At 32.6% G+C, this 20,171-nt stretch overlaps 1 protein-coding gene across 4 annotated transcripts in view; it reads right to left on the bottom strand.

Moving 5' to 3' along the window:
• Positions 1-20,171, bottom strand: part of LOC130446338 (cell adhesion molecule 4-like) — a 255,314-nt gene that overhangs the window by 83,813 nt on the left and 151,330 nt on the right. For all 4 annotated transcript variants that reach the window (XM_056782532.1, XM_056782535.1, XM_056782533.1 and 1 more), the window contains one exon: positions 2,303-2,513. In XM_056782532.1, the coding sequence (XP_056638510.1) occupies positions 2,303-2,513 (211 nt within the window). The remainder of the gene's footprint in view (positions 1-2,302; positions 2,514-20,171) is intronic.

Here is a 20,171-nt window from a genome sequence, read left to right as displayed (position 1 = left end):
AATATTATGGGAAACAATAAAGCCAGATCTCATAACTTAAGTAGCAACCCTCGTATATAAGAAAGTTCGTTGAATGATGACCAGTTGGTGAAATATCTAGAATGAGGAATAAAATAAGTTTGCATCGACGTAACGAAAATAGTGAAAAGATTTTACAGTTTTTTTTTCTGTAAGCTTTTCCTTTATTTTTCCACATACAATACTGAGTGACTTTTTCTTTTTATTGATGGTGCAGTCATTACCGATAATGGATTTTTCGAGATTCGGGGAGTTTTATGTACATTGAAACTCATGTGGAATTTACATTCATTTTACGTCGAATGTTCAGTTCTTTCAGTTATCTCCAGGAAATTACTGGAAACTTTAATATGACAAAATTCGATGAATACACTCTGTTTGTCATGGTAAAACGATAATTTAAACTTACATCGACTTTTATTTTAATACAAAGTTGTTTTAGAATCGAACTTCTTTGGAATATTTTGGTTCAATTACTAACAATCGCATCAATGTGATTTCGAATCATTGCAATGAGTTTTGTTCTATTGGTAAAACGCAACCCTCGTAGAAGCAACAAATTGAATAAATCAAAATGTGAGAATGTGTGAATTTCAGCTAAAAACAATGATAACGAAAATAATTTGAAAATTTACAAAGAGAGACTATGAAATTTTGCCAGAAGATGAAAAATTAGAGTAAAGAAGAAGACTAGTAAAAAGAAATACAAAAAGAAGTAGAAGCTTGAACTTAAAATCGCAAAATTAGGGATATTTCCAAAACATAAACAAAATTAGAAGCTGATACCAAACCGGATGTAAATAGTTTTTACTCGTGCCGAAAACCATGTGTGACGAAAAACAACGTATCAATCCCAAATTTCTCGTTAAATTCAAATAAACTCCGATTGAGTACCATAAATTGTTGCAAAAGGTCTATGGGGACAATTCTCTATCTCGCGCGCGTGTTTTTGAATGTTGTAAGCGCTTTAGTGATGGCCGAGGAAGCACTGAAGATGACCAGCTACCAAATCGACCTGTGACTGTTCAACTCCGGAAACAGTGACCAAAATCAACCAAATTGTGCGTGCAGATTGTCAAATGATCATCCGGATGATTTCCAAGGCAGTAAAAGCCGGTTAAGAAACGGTTAGAAATAATTTACAAGGAATTACTCGTCACAAAAGTCTGTGCGAAGTTGATATAAAAAAATCTGACTCCTGACCAAAAGCTCTTACGTCAACAGATCTGCTCAGATTTCCTTGAAAGGCTAGAAAAAGATTCGCTTTGAAAGGGACCTGGCTTGAGTCGAAGAAAGAAAAAAGTCGAAAAAAACGGCAGAGCTCCTAAAGTCTGTGCCGAGTTGGTGTCAAAAAATCTGACTTTTTACCAAAAGCTCTTGCGTCAACGGGTCTGCTTAGATTTCCTCGAAAGGTTAGAAAAAGATTTGTTTCAGAGCAGACCTGGTTTGAGTCGAAGAAAGGAAGAAAGTCGAAAAAAAACGGCAGAGCTCCTAAAGTCTGTGCCGAGTTATTGCCAAAAAATCTGACTCCTTACCAAAAGCTCTTGCGTCAACGGATCTGCTCAAATGTGTAGTGGGGGAAGGAGAGTATATTAAAGGGGACCATTCAAATGTTGAATAATTTTCATAATAGGCCCCTTCTTCGTAATCAGTCTCGTTATTTAATAGCAAAACCTCGTAGAATATAACTAAACTTCCTTGTTGATAAATCGTAGTTTTGTTTTAGACATTTCTAGATGTAGTAAGACTAATTTTTTTCAAATATTCATCTATGAAAACTGCTTACAAAGATTTTTCCAGTTTTCGTACTCACATCTGGACCTCACCAAGAAGATCCACGCAAACCTTTTTCGCACTCACTTTCATCAAGTTTTCTGTCAATCCCAAAAAATTAGGTTTGAAAAATGCCCAATTCAAATCAGCAATCCTTGTGATACTCATTCTTCTATGATTTTTCAAAAAATGCTCCACACCCGATAAATTCTCGTTCATCTTGCTTATCGAAAGAATTCCAGAGCAATGGTTGCCTTCCACACTTTCACCACGTTCTCGAAACAGCTTGCGCCGCAGAAAAACACCATGACAACATCACCGTAGGCCTCCTTAATCATGTCATTAGACTAAATGTCTATTTTACCAAGCTGTAAAGCAAAATTTGATCGCGTATGATTTTCCATGATAGTTCAAGGTTTCTCAAACGGCTGGAATGATAATTTGATAACATACCTTGTATTTTGGAGTAATCTAATTAATAATGTCTACTCCACCACATGGCAGTACTCACCTATAACAGAAAGCACCATGGTGTGTCCTATAGGGGGCGTAGTACCAACTTGACACTCATACACTCCCCCGTCTCGCCGTTGCGGATATCGAACTTGTAATGTCCAATCTTCCGTCATGGGATTGTGAATACTGACGAAACGTTGATCCGACGTATACGTGAATCTACCCACTGTTAATAAATGCAGATCTCTGTGTCTGATCCAGGATACCTGCAACAAAATAAATCAAGAAACTGATGATTCTATAAATTTGGAAATTAAATCAACCTTATATATTATAAATATATGAAATAGCTTTACAGGTGAAAGGCTAGGAGTCGCTCAACTGCTTTGCTCTATTTATTGCTATTAATGGCTGCTTCACGCTAATTCTCCATTCCTATTTTTCCTAGATGGTCTCTATATGTTTTTATCTATTCTTTTTTGAATCTCCTTTTATTTCTTAAAGTTTCTTTTTCTCTTAATTCTTTTAATCTATCTATCTTCATCTATCCTAGCTATATACCCAATTTAATTATTGTTTTAAATTATTGATTGATGGTTCATCTATTTTGAGGTAACAATTATTTGAAGGTTTGAGAAAGTTGAGTTTTTATAAACAAAAGTTTATATGTATTCAAGTGCAATTTTAAATTGGGAAAATTAGTTTTCCAAGACTCTCACTAAAAATGCGCTAGAGCAATTTCAACTACTAAGAGCACTAGAGTGTCCTCGGAATGTTTGTGTACACATTCAATAAAGTAAGAAGCTTGCACCTAACTTCAATTTCTGTTTATAGTCCAGTTAATTTAGGCTTCTGAGTTTTTTTTCGACCTCAAACGAAGTTTTGTATTGCTTCGATTTTGTTTTTTTGGTCTAAATAAGGAATTTTCTCGTAATTGGCCAATCGATCGTTTTCGGGATATCGGCTGTGGAAAATATATTTATTTGGTAATTATCTAGATTAGGTTACACCCCTCCGATTTCGTTAAAATTTCAGTATGTTATAAAGAAAATAACGCTGTTCAAGAATATGTATATATATATAGGCCGCGGAAATAATCCCTTTAGGTACTTTTTCCCGTTTAAGGAATCAAATAATTGTAATGATTTTACGGTGATTGTGATATTTAAATTAATTGTTGAAACCTAACCTAACCTAACCTACATACTTCTCTACAAAATGGAATCCAATCACAAGCAGGGGTTGCTGTTATCGAAAACTCTGCCAAATACATATACAAACTGTATGTAGAATCATCGCTTATTTTATTTATTGTCGACAACCTCATCAAGAAAAAACCATGGAAGAGTTTTCGATAACAGCAACCCCTGCTTGTGAATGGATTCCATTTTGTAGAGAAGTATGTATGTTAGGTTTCAGCGATTAATTTAAATATCACAATCACCGTAAAATCATTGAATTTATTTGATTCCTTAAACGAAAAAAAATACCTGAAGGGATGATTTCCGCGCCCTATATATACTTATTCTTGAACAGCGTTATTTTCTTTATAACATACTGAAATTTTAACGAAATCGGAGGGGTATAACTTAATCTAGATAATTACCATTTATTTTCATCAGAAATATTTGGCACAAATATACAAAAATTTTAGAAATCTGAATTCTTTAGCATCAACTAGTGGAAAAGAACTATTCAAAAATCAAAAGTACTCTTTCGAGAAGATGTATTGCAGCATCGATTAATGGACTTGAGAAATATTCAATATTTAACATTTTTTGCGCAAAATTTTATTGATAAGACAAATCAAAATAGGTCATAGCGAGAAAAATTTTCAAAGCATGTTATCCGAAACTGGAGTCAAAATTCCAAATAATTTTGATTGTAATTTCTTTATATCAAGTTATTATTCTGAATTTCTTTTATTTATTAGACCTTTTGATATGTTTATGTTTCTAAATCTTCTTGATTTTGAGTATCTTCTGTTTCAAAATTATTTTGATAATTTAAAAATTGACGTCTCGACTTTAAGTATTTATCAAAATTTAAAATTAACACTGAAAATTTGCGTATTTATATTGATCAATAGATCATCTTCATCATGTATATGATGACATCATACCAAAATGGGAATAAGAATAAACTAGAATTTTATTCTAATTAGAAAAATTAATTTTTTCTTGAACAAATTATTTATTCATTAGAATTTACAAAATAGAAATATAAATTTTACTTATATTATTTAGGTCTCAGAACTATTTCCAAAAATTCTGTTTTTCGTGTATTAGATTCCGTTTCAATAATTTTTGAATCTTCATAATTGAATTTATGTTTTTTTGATATTTCATAGTTCGTTAATGCAGTTCTATTTTCTTAATCGTATTGGTAACCTCTTAGTCTATTTTCAAAATACTGAAATGTCTGCCCTATGTAGACAAGTTTCTTAATGTTTCAGATTTTAATTTAGTGAAATATTTAGATAATTATGTATTATGTCATTATGACTTGAACTAATATTATATTTATTGAAATAATTCGATAATTATTGTGAAAATCCTTGTACATATAATAAAGGAAAACGTTTTATGTTTTTATGCTTGTTTTGTTCCTTAAATGATTATAGTATCTGTTTATCCTTTTCTTGAATACGTTGTTTATCATTTTTCCAGGATGATTACTTTCTTTCAATGAAGTTTTTGCTTTATGGATAGCTAAGAATCTAAATTCAGGATCTGATAGTTGGATACATCTGATCTTTTTTATTAATTGAGATCCTATTGCTTAATGCTTGCTGCAAACAGATTTTACAGTAAGTTCCATTTTGGTCAGCTTCAGTCTCAAATCTTCACATTGTATTATTTCTATCAGTAAATCATTACAGCCCTAAATCTACATTCAATTGAATATGAAAATATAAATGAATGATAGAGATTCAACAATATGTGTTGTAATTTCAAATTAACAGAAGTCCGGGGTATCCTCGTAGGAAAATTTACTTCACATCGCGAAAAACCCAGCTTATATTTTGGTTTCCTCAAACCAAATTATATCTAACAATCGAATTTGATACCGAAATCTAGCATTGCTATTAAATAAGCGAAAGGGTTAAACTCAATTTTCTAATTTCCATCTTTAAAAATCAAATTGCACCCTTGCGGCTGTGAGGCGTGGGCCCCACGTTGGAAATCACCAAATTATAACATAATTCAGCTTATACAAAGAAAGTAATTCATGATTTAGATTTGAAAATAGTATTTCCCACACTTTCTTTGGTAATTGTAAATATTAATTTACAAAAATACTTTTTTTAGAAAACTAGTCTAGCAAGTACAATTTTCAATATTTTAGTGTAAAAATTCACCTCGTGTGAATTAATTATATTGTTAACAACACCTTAAAATTTTATTTACGTGTGATAGGTTTAAGAAGGTGAAATCCTCAACGTTAAGTCGATTGACGTTCTCAATTTTTTCACCAAAGCATATTTTCATAAATAATTTGGGCACTTTATCAAAAAGTTTTGTCTTTGATTTTCATTTCAATAGAAAAAGCATCTCACAATACATGAAAAAACATCTAAATCGACTGGACTATTGGAGAGAAAGAATTTTCTAAAAATAAAACTTTAGTTAACTGTGTTTATCATTAAACAATAGAACATCAACTAACTTTTTCCAATTCACACATCCCTCCAATATTTTTCTACATCGAAAAAATTGACATTTTCAAGTATCTTTTCCTCTTCGCTTATTTTTCTCATGAATTGGTAATAATTTATTCCACCCAAAGTAGTTTCTGGGAATTTTGATTCTATCCAGAACATTCGTAGTCTACGAGATTGAAATTTTAGTACAAAACTATAAGTTTAACTACGAATCGAAAATGCACTAAAATGAATTTCTGATAAAACTTGACTTGCTCTGCATGCAATTAAAATAATCCGGATTCGAAGAGACTGAATTTAAATTTGATTTAGTTTCTATAAAATGGGAGTCGTTATATATAATTTTAAATACAAACCACCGACACCAACAACATCAATGCTCGGTTGTGCTTCAATAGTACTCTTTTTTAACCTAACAATTCAACTGTCTGTTCACCAAACCCTCTACTTGTGAATTTTAGTATTTAAAACTGTAGTGGTGTCACTCCAATCTCATATTCTTTAATTATAACTCAAAATGTATATGTTTCTCCAATGTTATCTTTGTATTTCATTCAGAATCGGGTTTATCAATCCTAGTAACTGCGCCACTCAATTTCTTCTCAAAATACAACAATCAAATTTAAACAATTTTTCGTAATCGACAAGCCTTCGCTTTGTTTTCAGCAATTGTTTCTCCATTTGAAATTGACGCTTCGACTTCGGTTTTCATGACGTTATTTCGAAAAGCGCGAAGAATAAATAAACATCGTTAAAAAGTCTTTATGGATATTTTGTATTTTTTTTCTCGATATATTAAAAAGCTGACTTATTAATGGAATATATTTTGACCAAATTGAATCTTCAAATCAACTTTAGAAGTGTTAAAAAATGCAGGCATTCGCAATTAATCTTTTCAAACAACTGGGTTTAGTGGTAGCGAAATAATCCAATACTTCATACCCAATATAATGCTTTTTTATGCTAAGTATCGATGATTTGTTCGATATAAGGCTTTTCTGAGTGTAGTTTGCCTACGTGCTCACATATATAATACTTCAGTTGAGTTTAGGTCACGTTCTGTTTTGTATTCAACACCAAATCTTTGCTTTCGTTTCTCTAGAATCAACTTGTTTTATTTCAACTATAGTAATTCTATGTGAGAACTCGAATTCATTTCATTATTTTCATGGTATTTCTTTCAACTTCTCAGTGGAATAATCCAATGTTTGTTTTTAAGAGAATTCTTTATTATTTTTTCAATAATCTTTCATTCTCTTCAAGTTTTGCTAGTCAAAATTTAGAGAAACTGTCCAACTTGGAAATTAATTTTATTAGAGTTATGTAATTAAGCAATTGAGTCGTTTAGTGTTTCATAAAAAAATAGTCTTCGTCTTAAAATTCATTTTTTGAAGGCAAAAATGCGAAACTCATCGAATTTCCTGATCTTGCTTCGACCTCGGCTCCAATCTCCTATAGCTCACAACTTCCAGCATCTGAATCTCATACAAAGTCGTCTCAATCAAGCTCATCTCGAAATAAAATTTGCACTGTCGCAAAACCACCAAAACCCCATTTTCTTCCCTCAGTAAACCTGCTAATTGCTCAATAACAGTTTCAATTTGTTCAAGAGTAAGACAGAGCTTTTTACTGCTCGTTTAAAGCCATTGAATTTACTTATTGATGTTAAAATAACAGCGGTTTGCCCGAAGCAATTGGAATGACAGCTCGATGAAATCACATAAAAAATATTCCTACTAATTACATCATCATTATATGTAACTCCAGATATCTATTCAGTGAAAAATTACCCTTTTTTCTTGTTCCTATTTCTATAAAAATTGCATGCCATTTCTCGTTAGTTTAATTCCATTCTACTGGATTATTTCGTCATAAATATAAAGAGAACTTCATTTAAATACAACTTCCCAAAGTTCAACAATATCTTTGTTTCATCTTTGAGTTGTGAATCAATTTTATAACTTCGTATCAAAACCCAGACAAGGGGAAGTAAGTAATTAAGTACCAAACAAACATTACTTATCGAGTTGTTGGTTATCACAATGAAGTTTAGATGTTTATCTTGGAGAAAATTGAGGGTTTTAGAAGATTTCAAGGCTAGATAAGTAATCAGAATAAATCTATCATGTCCATAGTTTCGAATTTTTGTAAATAAACGCGATGCGATGTTTTACATAACCTCACTAACTACAACGATACGGCTCGATCTCCACAACTCATGTTATTCAACATTATAGATGGTGTTACTAGTTAGTAACGTCAGTATCTAGTTAGTTACGTTCAAAACTAGTAACACCGTCTGTTATTTCTATTAGTTACAAAAAAGTCTTGAAGAACGTTCTTTTTTATGTGAAGGCTGGTAAAAATCTTCACCTCACTTGGTATATCCATACGAAATATGTATAAAAATGTTGATTCATACTATTAGTTTTATTGTAGAATTTCTTATCTGACTGTTGTTTGAACACTTGTTCAATTTGACTACAACTCGTATAGCAATTATTTCATTGTTATTAACGACGTCCTGTTAGTTTGTGGATTGAATTTTAGATAATGGATTAGCAATAACTTATTGTGAATGTAAATAGGAAACTAATACTTCGATATTGACTATGATTTCAGGGATACACATTTGCTTAATTGAGAAAAGCGATTGGTGTGTCTTCATTATACCCGGCATGTCTTCCTATAACATGGCATCGATAAATTTCAAACATAATTGGATAGACTAAGCAATCAACACATAGTAGGAAATGGTTTTCACTTCACTAAATATTACTACTTTGACAAATTATGGTAAAACAGTTTTAATTTTGAAATTAATCTTCAATCTAACTTCTTTTTATAGTAGGTATATCGAGGATTTTCATTTAGAAGATCAAGTTTTAACGTAGATGATCGCTAAAATCTAGAAAATTCCATATATAGCACGTCATTCATGAAGATCAGACCTGATTTTGATTCAACCACAACAGATTCGAAATTGTGCTCCTGAGATTTATAGACAGTCATGACAAATGCAGATCTAAGAGGAAATTAATGGCGCTGCATGGTCCATTTCAGTTTTCCTTTGCGACTAATGCATCTTAGTACTTCGTCTTTGGTGATTCTGTCAGTCCAGGGTATCTTCAGGATGCATCTATAGAGCCACATCTCAAATGCCGCAAGTTTTTTGATCATTTGAGCTTTCAAAGTTCAAGTTTCTACTCCTTACAACATTACTAAAGAGTTTTTGCTTAATTTTAGTTTGTTAAAAACTAATGAAAAATTCTTCTTCTTCTAAATTCAACAGCTTTAGTTAGATTTTGTAAAATTATTGCTGTCTTTCATCCTCTCATAATTTCCATTCACTAAGCAGTTACCACATACTTCATCAATAAGTTTATTGCTCTAAATAATATTCTCTGATGATTCAATTTCTTCCATAGTATTTAGAGTCAATTCGACTTTGCCTAATTTCAGTAAATAATCAGCAAATCGTCGTCAACGTGCACATTCCTATCCCTTAATTTGACCGTGTATCTTGCGACATACACGACTTTCCCTGATTTTTTTTTTCAAATTTAGCGCCTCTATTTTAGTTCCATCATCTACCGCATCGTCTTTTTATGCATTAGTTTGTTTATTTAGCAAATTAGAACAGTAGAATCAACCTCATCCAAAGAAATCGCGTCGACCTCCAGCTGGGCAAGTTTTCAGTCAATTTACTATTATTGATAATCTGAATTTATCTTTTTAAAATTATGATTCACCTATATTGACATGTTAACATCTATTTGAACAGAAACTGGATCAATTCAATCTGTATCTTGTATGCAGCTAGCAAATTCTTAGATGTATACGCTAAAGAACTTTTTGATGCAGAGGATGCATCACAAGCTCCAGAAGTATCAAAAGATACGACAATGATGGATCGGTGAGAGCAGCAGAACGAGCTAGCGTCACTCAGTGATAATATAACCTAACCACCTGGAGATTCTCGCTCTTGGAGACGTCAAACCCAAACCAGAAAACCAAGATTATTTTCTATATAACGCTTCAGTTTTTTTAACAATATATTTTTTATTATCAGTTTTAATTAGCTTAGGGATGAAAATTTTTTGTTTTAGATTTAATTGTAATATTTATGTATGAATAAAAAGTCTTTTTAGCATGATTAGACCTTAAAGAACAATTTTAACAAAAAAATTTGCTTATAATCACTGAATTAGATCGTTGCCAAATTAAGGGCTAGGACCATGAGGAGTATTGCTTGATAGAAATTTATAACTCAGTTTTATTGACAATAACCCTAATGAAACGATATTTTTAAGAATTGAATTCCAGTTGCATCGATTTTTTGCCCCCTTAGACCACTAAATTTCATTAAAACCGTCCGAGATTCAGATTGTATATAAACAAGAATATAAGATTTGGAATAAGTTAAATTTGATTGGAATATTTCAACTATCTACTAAAAGAAGCCTATTGATTACGAATGCTCTATTATTTTGATACTCTTTTATGCAAGAAAATAGACCACGTTACAATTATTTGTTGGCTTTATCGTATTTTCTTCCGAAATTCTCGTTATTAAGTTCAAGCAATTACCAACATGTGCCTGAAGAAAAGATAACATCCGAAATTGGTTTTACGAAAGAAATATCCAATTCGTTTGTTCATTTCTTAGAGTTAAATTATTTTTGTTGGGAAAATAAATATGTTTCAAGAGAGACAAGTAATATTGTCTTGATGAGAAGGCTTCTCATTGAGTTCTACATCACATCCAAGTCGTTTAGGACGATATAAAAGAGTAAATAAAACCTTCAAAACTTATAATTATTTTTCATAAAACTTTGACTTTATAAATGGAGGACTTCATAGATGGTGAATCAATTAATAATCCATCCTACAATGTTATAAATTAAATAGTAGTGACAGATACAGTTAAAATTATTGTGATTGAAATTAATTTCCATAAATTTGTCTAGGTTTTACGGATTCAACCAGGAGAACTGATGAATACATGGGACTCCCATAGCCTACCCCTTAACCTCCATCTTCTGTCATCTCCTACTTCTGATCGGAGGATACGTCTGCGTTAATAGTTCCGTTAATTCCTTTTCCTATGATATCCTATGAACCAGTTACCACCATTCTTAAGATTCGAAATCAAATCAACGGATTTAACCAGAAGAGCTGATGGATATGTGAAGCTTCCTTAGTTTATCCACTAAATCGTCATCTCCTACTTCTGATTGAGGGATCTGTCTACGTAAATTATTTTATTAGATCGTTTTTATGATATCATCATACCAGGTAACTATCTACATTATTTTGCATAAGAATTTTTTCTGTGAAAGTAACAACCATTCAATCTTCATCAGCAGAAGATATTATCTTGGTTTAGGTTGTGAACAAACTTCTTCACTGCCTGTCTCAAACACAAACGAGTGATCGCCATCATTTGAGTCGTTTTCACAATACGTACTCTCAGATGTTTGTAGTTTCTTCATCCCGTGGAGATTCCGACGGAAATAGCGGAGTCCCGTCCAAAATTCCTTCTAGTTCACACTCTAAAGTCTTCTATAAGTCTTCGCGTCCATTCACCTCATCTTTCTTCTACCCACCGTTGTTACCAAGTCTGTATTGCTCTAATGCGTACGATGGTCGTCTTATAATTGAGCTGTTTTTGTGAATCCAGGATGTCCATGGGGATTACACCCACCACCACTAGGACAGTCTCAGCAGACAGGCTTTGTTGTTTACTACAGTCGAATCTTATAATTGTGGAGAGTTTTTTTCAGCTGAATCATTGTTTATATCTGTAGGGTTTGGTGAAGTGAGACATCTATTCAAGTCAGATAAACCAAGATACCTCAAATGAAAGGTGTCCTCTTGGTATTAACTTTGGGCTTATGAATTAGTCATGGAGAGGTCAGGGAGATGTTACGTTTGAAAGAGTTTCACAAACAAAATGGAGTTAAACTAGCGATGTCATACGATTTAGGTGGTCGAAGAGAATACTGGAATGAAGTCCAAGGTATAAATCGGGCAGATACAGTGAATGAAGCGTTGAACGAATGATTTAAAAAGGATCCAAGATACACAGCATCGAGCAAAATGGTTTAAGTTAAGAAATTATTGTATCCAGCAGTAGATCTACTAAATTATGAATATAAGTTTCAATAAATTTTAGGCAGATACAAAGTTTTTGGAACATTATGATTTATGACTCAACGTACTTCTAAATAAACGCAGTTTATTAAATTGTTTTTTATCATTAAATCAACTTGCTTTTAAATGAAATTATTTAAAAAAATTCTTTTTACATTCTTCACGGTGTACTTCGCATTAGTATTAAACCTCTGCAGATCTACTCGATATTCTTTTTATCGATTTCTCTGCCTAACGAGCTCGAAATGATCTTTTTTGCCGCCAGAAAAAATTTATTCTAAGTCACTGAATGTAATTGATGAGACGGGTCACTATGAATAAAACTCAATAATATTCAGAAACTTTTTCAATTTAAAATTTAGGATTCATTTATAAATTTGATTGAGAGAAATATAAATAATGTTTTGGGGAGACTAACCTCACTATAGTCTATTTTTATGTGTGAAAGAGTAATAAAATTCGTAATCTATAGTTGTATTATCTATTTTAGTTAGTTAGTGCATGTCTAATTAATCATAGAGGTGATAATATACAGTTAAATCAATGTTTGGTGATCAAGACAAAGCATGGGTTCCTTATAAGGTTTGTAGAAGATCTGAGTTAGATCTGTTTGAGGGTAAGAAACCTGCATTTCTTTTTGGTATTCCTACGATATGGGGTGAACAGAAAAATTACACAACTGACTGCTGTTTCTGTTCACTAGACGTTAAAAAATTTCTTATCCCAACTTTAATTCAGCTATTTATCCATCCCCTAAGTGATACAAACGACTCCCCAGAACGAATCTAGCTCAGATTTTCCAGTTGACGAGGAGCCTCAATTTTTTTTCAAATTCAGCTCAATGACTAATCAGAGACTTGGTTGTTTCAAAACGTTTTATCATATGGTAACTCATTTTCTTGGTACATACATTGAGAGAGAGAATCATAATTGCGATAAATCATTGATTTATCCCAAACTAACTTCAAATTAGTCTTGTTGCATAATGGAAATTTATTTTCATCACTTCCGACGAGACAAAAGTTGATTCCGCAAACTTCCAACGACTGGCCTTGCGATTTATTTATGGTTATTGTAACGGCCAGACGTACCGGAAATCGTAAACGTTTAAAATCGAATGGTGAACGCGAGATCAAGACATTCTCTCTATTACATTTTCTTTTTATGATTGTTGATGTCGTTATTCGTGATGATGAAAACTGATTTTCAACTGCAAATTGTGAGGTGATAATCCAGAAAATTCCAGTGAATTGATTACGTTGGATAATTGACGACGACAGCCAATTATGTTTATTGAGCTGCCGCGTTATATCTGGGAAACCACGCTGATGAAGCTCCTCTTTAAAGTCTGTTATGTGACAGAAATCTTTGGGTAATGTGATGTTCTTGTCAATAACGAATTAATTTGCTTCTAAACTCTCCAAAAAATCGGACATGAACATCTTAAATCGTCACATAAATTCTTGAATTAGAAAACCCCTAACGTAATTCCCTGATTCGTAAGTAACTGCCTCGAAAAGTTGAGATCTTCGAAACCATTTCAACGTAACGTTCATTCGATGAATTTTGCGGTCGAAGTTCTTGGCAAAACACATTCCGTTAAATCAGATTATTTTAACCCTTTGGTACGTTCTCAAGAAACATAATTCGATTTCTAGGAGCATCACCGACTACGGGGAATCTTTATTACATTCTGATAAGGGTTTGACGTTGTGTAAATGGGTCTGGCATCGACGAACACTGTTATGTCATCTAAAGAAACACGGTCTGTCATGAAAAAATTTGTTTGTAAATCGGAATTTCTACGCATGCAGTTGATTACTTAGAAATTAATGAGGTTATATAATTGTAGGGTTGTCAGAAAAGTTATCTACGAAACATGACAATTTTTACCCTGATTATTCTACCTGGGAGTGAAAGTTTTGAGGCTAGGAAACAGGAAAATGTTACTGGAGCTTGGAGATAGTGATGACGGTATGTGTTGTCGCACGATTTGTTTCTAAATTGGTATTTCTGTGCATGTAGTTGATCACTGTTTGAGTTAATGTGGTTATATGATTGTAGGGTTGTTTGAAAAGTTATCTACGACATATGACAATTTTCATCATCATCATTCTCTCTGGAAGTGGAACCTTTAGGTTAGAAAACAGGAAAATGTCGCTGGAGCTTGGATATGGTTATTACGGTGAGTGATCACACAATTTGAAGTGCAATATTAGCTATTTTGGTCACTCAAGTGTTAGAAGATTCGTTGATCTGATGTAAAATTACTTCATTACTCTTCAAATGCAGTCGCTGTTTTGTAATTTATTATCGTTGTAACTTTTTAGATATAAAGACAATCCCATGATTAGTCAAACATCTAATAAATGTAGGTGTGTGTTTTTTCCATTTAGTAAAGTGGTCCAAGAATCCCAATTTTGGAAAAGGCAATGAGCTAAACAAATAAAGAAAAAGAGGAAATGTTATATTACTGATGAATATCGAGCCACTTATTATAAATATTGGTTGCAACAGTTCATATCTTCATTTATACTCGGATTTGGATTTACGAAAAGTACCTCAACTTATACTGGATAATTTTCATATTAGCCAAGCCTTCATTTCAAGTCTAGGAACATAAAATAAACCGAGGGGGTTGAATCTGCCTAATAGAGTACATGATGTAGCAATTCAAACTACAATCCATTAAATGTGTGATCTGGCGGATTGTCTTGATGAAACAACAGTTTCTTCTTAACCGTTTTTGCTTCATTTCTTCGCTCAAACGTTGCAATAAGTTCGCATAAAACTCGCCGTTGATAGTTTTTCTTTTTCAACCGACGCCATGACCATGCCTACAGATGGTTCTCCCTTTTCAGTATTTTATATTGTATCTACTAGCTCGTGCTCTTCCAGCCCATGATCATACAGTGGATTTTCTTCAACATTTCTGGAATCGTCACCTCATTTGGTCGACCACTGCGATGCTGGTACTTGCAGGTCTTAAGACCTCGATTAAATACTACTACACAATACTGTTGATAACGAAGAAGCAGCCTCGACCAGAGTAGAATCAAGCTCAGTTTTTATATTGTGAAATCTGGATCCCTTCATGAAAAGTACATCGCTCCAATATTGAACATTCTATTCAATAATATTTAGTATGGTTTGTAAAGTTAGTTTATTGAAGCTGTCTTTTCGTTAAAGCACTTCTTCGTAAAGCTTGTAATCTCGAAAATTAATTGTATGCAGATATAGCTACTTCATATCTTTTCGTTTTTCATTACCTCGTAACCACCAAGAGCACAGTTCAATGATTGATTTCCAATAGAAGCATTCGCTACCTTGTTATATTTAAATTTCTGTTTACCAGCTCTTTCATAGTCCATATTAATTAAAAAAATTCTCAATGAAGAGTCATCGACCTATCGAAAACCATACAAAGGTAAACCACGACATGTTTTTCCAATGGTAATCACCCAAGACCAGACAGGTCACTAGCCTGTTTGGACAGAAAAAAACACGCTTATAAATTCCTATATGCTCTGTATGTCTTGTGAGAAACGTACTAGTGTAGTTTTTTGGAAAATTTCATCCAAATTATCACCTTTATAATACAGTATGACTCCCTTTAAATTTGATGTGGAGGATGAATCAGGAGACTGCTAACGAACACGCAGGCGGAGCTCCACGATAAATGAATTAGTTAGTCCTGTAGATCTCTAAGTATCTTCGGTTATCACAAAATTTCATTGTACTCGTTTGATTGCTTTCCATCTTTACAATACTTTCAATCAAAATCAACTTCGTTTTATTACATGTTCCATAATGATCCAAACCTCGGAATCCCGAGCAAAAAAAAACAAACGGTTTTGTAAACCTGCCGTTGCTCACTAAATGAAAAATTCCTGCTATTCATACACCGAAATTCATTCCGAGTAAATTACTTTGGCTATTATGGAACTTCCAAACTTATATCTCTGGTTGAAATGGTTGCATTAAAGTTTAATTTCGGAGTATATCTCATCGACTTTACTTTTATCGCTGGCTTTAAATATTTATTAAACTATTTAACGAAATATTTCGGTATGTACTAAAAAATTTTTTTTAATATACTAATTAACAATATATTTCTTCATTTTACCATCTGCTTATTATTACTTACACTAAGACAAGAGTTCTGTGCACAGTAGTTCCCCCACTCTCGAGCTCGCTCTTACTACGTCATTCAGTACTCGCTTGACAGCTGTCAGAGATTGAAGTAATGAGGTTATGTCTGTCAAGATTTATCGGCAACAGACTGCACGTCCGAAAATTTTGCAAGGATTTTGCTGAGGGTTGCACGGTTTACGATGAAGAAAGTTTCGGACTCAGTCGTCAATGAGCTGCTGAAAAATCGAAACAATCGACTGAAAACGGAGAACCAGCTTCAAATAAGGTATGCAGGCATAAGAGTAATATCTTATTGCAACGTTTGAGCGAAGAAATTTGGCAAAACGGCTAAAAACAAAATGTTGTTTCATCAAGACAATGCATCCGTTATTGCAATGGAAAAAATTAATGAATCGAAACTTGAATTGCTACATAATGCTAACTATTCGCCAGATTTAGCCCTCTCTGAATATTTTTTGTTCCAAGACTTGAAAAAATAGCGCTTTTCTAAGACCATCGTTCTAAATCCTAATCTCATTTATCATTTCAATCGGTCAAATCTCGCGGTTTCGTCCTGGGACTTTTAGGAAATCTGTACTGATAACTGAAATTGTATAATCAAGAAAATATCACGCTCGATTACAATCTTCGACTGATTCTATTGAACTGAATTACTATCGAAACGTATCGGTTTATACTTGAATGGAATTCATACGAAATCAACTGTTAGCCCTTATTTAGAAGTAGATACCGACATCAAAGCCAAGCTCGCCAGTACATCAAAGAGACCTTATTGATAAAACTTACGACCTTAGGGCACGTTTGCTTAATGAACAGTATAATTAAACAAGTGGAGAAATATTATGGATCTAATTGAACGTAATTGCTTGCAGTTGGACACATTTTTTTTTGACGAAACAAGATTTTGGGAAAATATAAAATACGTTTTCTCGACATTAATCGAAACGTTTTGAATTGGAAAAAAAATTTAGAAATGAGTGAGAAATTTAGAACTTGTAGACTTTGAGCCAATTCGCTTTATGAACTCGTGAAAAATAATGTTTTTCATGTATAAAATAGGACTATTTGACAGATATTTGACGTTTCAACCGTGGATTCGAATCTTAAATATTTAGTAACGACATTCCTAACATGCTCTTTTGATATATTTCTCAATCAGCTACATTATATCATTATCAGAAATAATTTTCGAAGTTTTCGTCGATGACAGCATCTTTGGAGAGTCCACTATGTGCCTAGTCCTCCGTATCCATTTCGTCTCGTTCAAATGCCTGAATAATTTTCCTCAAGCCGGGATTCTCAATAGTGGTTTTTTCTTAAGAAGCATGCCTTGTTATCGAAGTTCTATCTTTCTTCAATTACTCATTTCTTAGACGTTTCTCAATCATCTTCTCATTTCTTAGACGTTTCTCAAAACTTCACTGCTATCAGCAATAATTTTTGACGTCTTCTCGTTGTTTTCGTCTATGACAGCATCTTTGGAGAGTCCACTATGTGCCCCGAATAATGTTTATCAAGCCAGGATTCCCAATAGTTTTTTTTTGTTAAAAAGTATGCTAAATTAACAAAATTTCATTTTTTTTCAATGTCCCATTTCCTAGATCTATTATATGTGTTTATGTTTTCTCAATCATCTTCACTTCACCGCTATCATTAATAATTTTCGTCCTTTTCTCGTTATTTTCGTGGGTGACAGCTTCTTTGGAGAATCCTTTTCGTGCCTAGTCCTCCGTATCCATTTCGTCTCGTTTAAACGTTTGAATAATATTCTCATTTCTTAGACCTTTTATATACGTTTATGTTTCTAAATCGTCTTGATTTTAGGCATTTTCTGTTATAAAATTAGTTTTCTTCATAATTTTCAGAAAAGAGATAAAAATTTGACGTTTTGACTACTTTCAGTCTCTATAAAAATATAACTGAAAGTAGTCGAAAGTTTCTTTCATAAATTATAAAAACTAATTTTATATCAGAAGAGACCCAAAATCAAGACTATTTAGAAACATAAAAATTTCATTTTCTTAAACTAATAAAAGCTACTTCGTACAACATACTTTATCTTACAAACTAGTAGTATAACAGTTGTCAAAGGTTATAGCTAATTGAAGATTATACTAGTAACGTCATCTATATGTCGGCCTACGATATTTTCAATCCACTTAAACTTGTAATATACTCAAAATGTTTTCTTCGTCCTTGTTCTATTTTGTTATTTATATTGTCGTTAATGTAACTGTGATTGATTTTCCTCTTTCGAACATAGCTGACTCCTTTGGTGACTACATCAATAGAAGTTGATGTATTTTTCTTATTAATTATACCAATTTCAATTCAATATTCATGGTTAAGACAGAAAATTCGTGTTAGTTAGTTAATAATAGATTTCATTTAGAACAAGTTCATTTTTTATAACATGAATTTACATATTAAGTAAGCACATTCTTTATCTTTATGAATTGCAGGGATTCGGGATTTGTACCTTTGTAAATAAATGTTTGTTTAAATTCAGCTCCAGTGGACAATATAACAGATCAAAAGATTATCCAGGAAACGCACACAGAAAAGATACAATTAGATGAAACGAAGCTTCCGACTAGGTACTAATTTGTTTTGTAATTTACATGTGTAAATTTTGTGTTACAACTGATTCGAAAATTATTCTAGGACGATTTGGGAATGGTTTAGTTATTTATTTTCAGCTTGAAGTAGAGTCATTTTATTTCAAGAATATTTTTAGTTCCGATCAGTTTGTACCAGTGCTTTGAACGAAATACGTATGGAATATCTGATACACGGTGTTGAATATCAAATTTAATTCTCCCTCAAGATCTGTACGTTCAATTTCATAGATTTTATCCAGATTTTCATCAATTTTTGCGCAGTTGGGTGTAATCTGCTATCACATTTATTTTCTATCTACTTTACATTTTCTGGAAATGGCTTGAACTACCAAAACACAGAAGTTTTGTGAAAGCTTCGGTTGTTCAAAGTTATTTTTATTCATTTAAACATCGTTCACGAAAACAACGATTACTCTCAAACACTAACTTGTTCGTATTTAAATTCACACTAAACATCTTTTGCATTCACCTTCAGCCTTTTTGACTAGCGTGTGTCAAGTTGTAGCCCCATCACTTTCTATCTGAAGATACTCAAGATACCTTCTCGAACAAATTGTTGTGTTGTGGTTCCTCTTCATCTTTGTGCCTCAGATATTGATCATCTTAAATCGTCTTGAGGGACTTTGTCGTATAAAAGCTGTAACATGTCATTGAAATATTTTAAATATTTCTCTGTCCACTTATTATGGCCCAGTAGCTGATTATAACATTCGTTTCATAAAAAGTTGATTTGTTACTACTATTTTCTAAAAATTCAATAAAATCCACATATCGAATCTAAAACGTCCTCTATCTACATTTTACATGAAGTGAATTGAATTGAAAATACTTACAGGAAGTAAATCAGCATCATCCATCAAAAATTCATAGTATTTAAATGTTTAAATTAGAAAATATACTTAAATATAAGTTTTCACAACTATAACTTAGGAAAGAAGTTTGAGAAGTAAAAGAAATTTTTTCTTATTTTCTTATTTTCGTATGAATTCATATTTATTTTAAGGAATAGAACGGATAGAATTCAACAGATTTCTGTATAGTTTTATTTAATACATGTTGTATACGTTGAAGCAGCAGCTCCTTTTTATCCACATCTGTTCTACCTACTCGTTCCTTCTTCAATATTTTCCATCTATGTTCCCATTTCCTTATACAGCTGCTTGGTTGGAGTTAGTTCTACATAACCTAATAAAACAGCTTTTATTTCAACACCTTGTATTACCAAAGTCTTATGCATTCTGTGACAGGGGTGGAGCGAGTGAGAGATATTGAATTAAATATCGCAACAACTTTATTTATAAGAAACGACTACAGTCGGTTTTGAAATG

The sequence above is a fragment of the Diorhabda sublineata genome, chromosome 7 (genome assembly GCF_026230105.1).
Source record: "Diorhabda sublineata isolate icDioSubl1.1 chromosome 7, icDioSubl1.1, whole genome shotgun sequence".
Taxonomy (NCBI): domain Eukaryota; kingdom Metazoa; phylum Arthropoda; class Insecta; order Coleoptera; family Chrysomelidae; genus Diorhabda; species Diorhabda sublineata.
The sequence above is the reverse complement of the archived record's forward strand: the minus strand, read 5'-3'. Positions and strand labels throughout refer to the sequence as shown.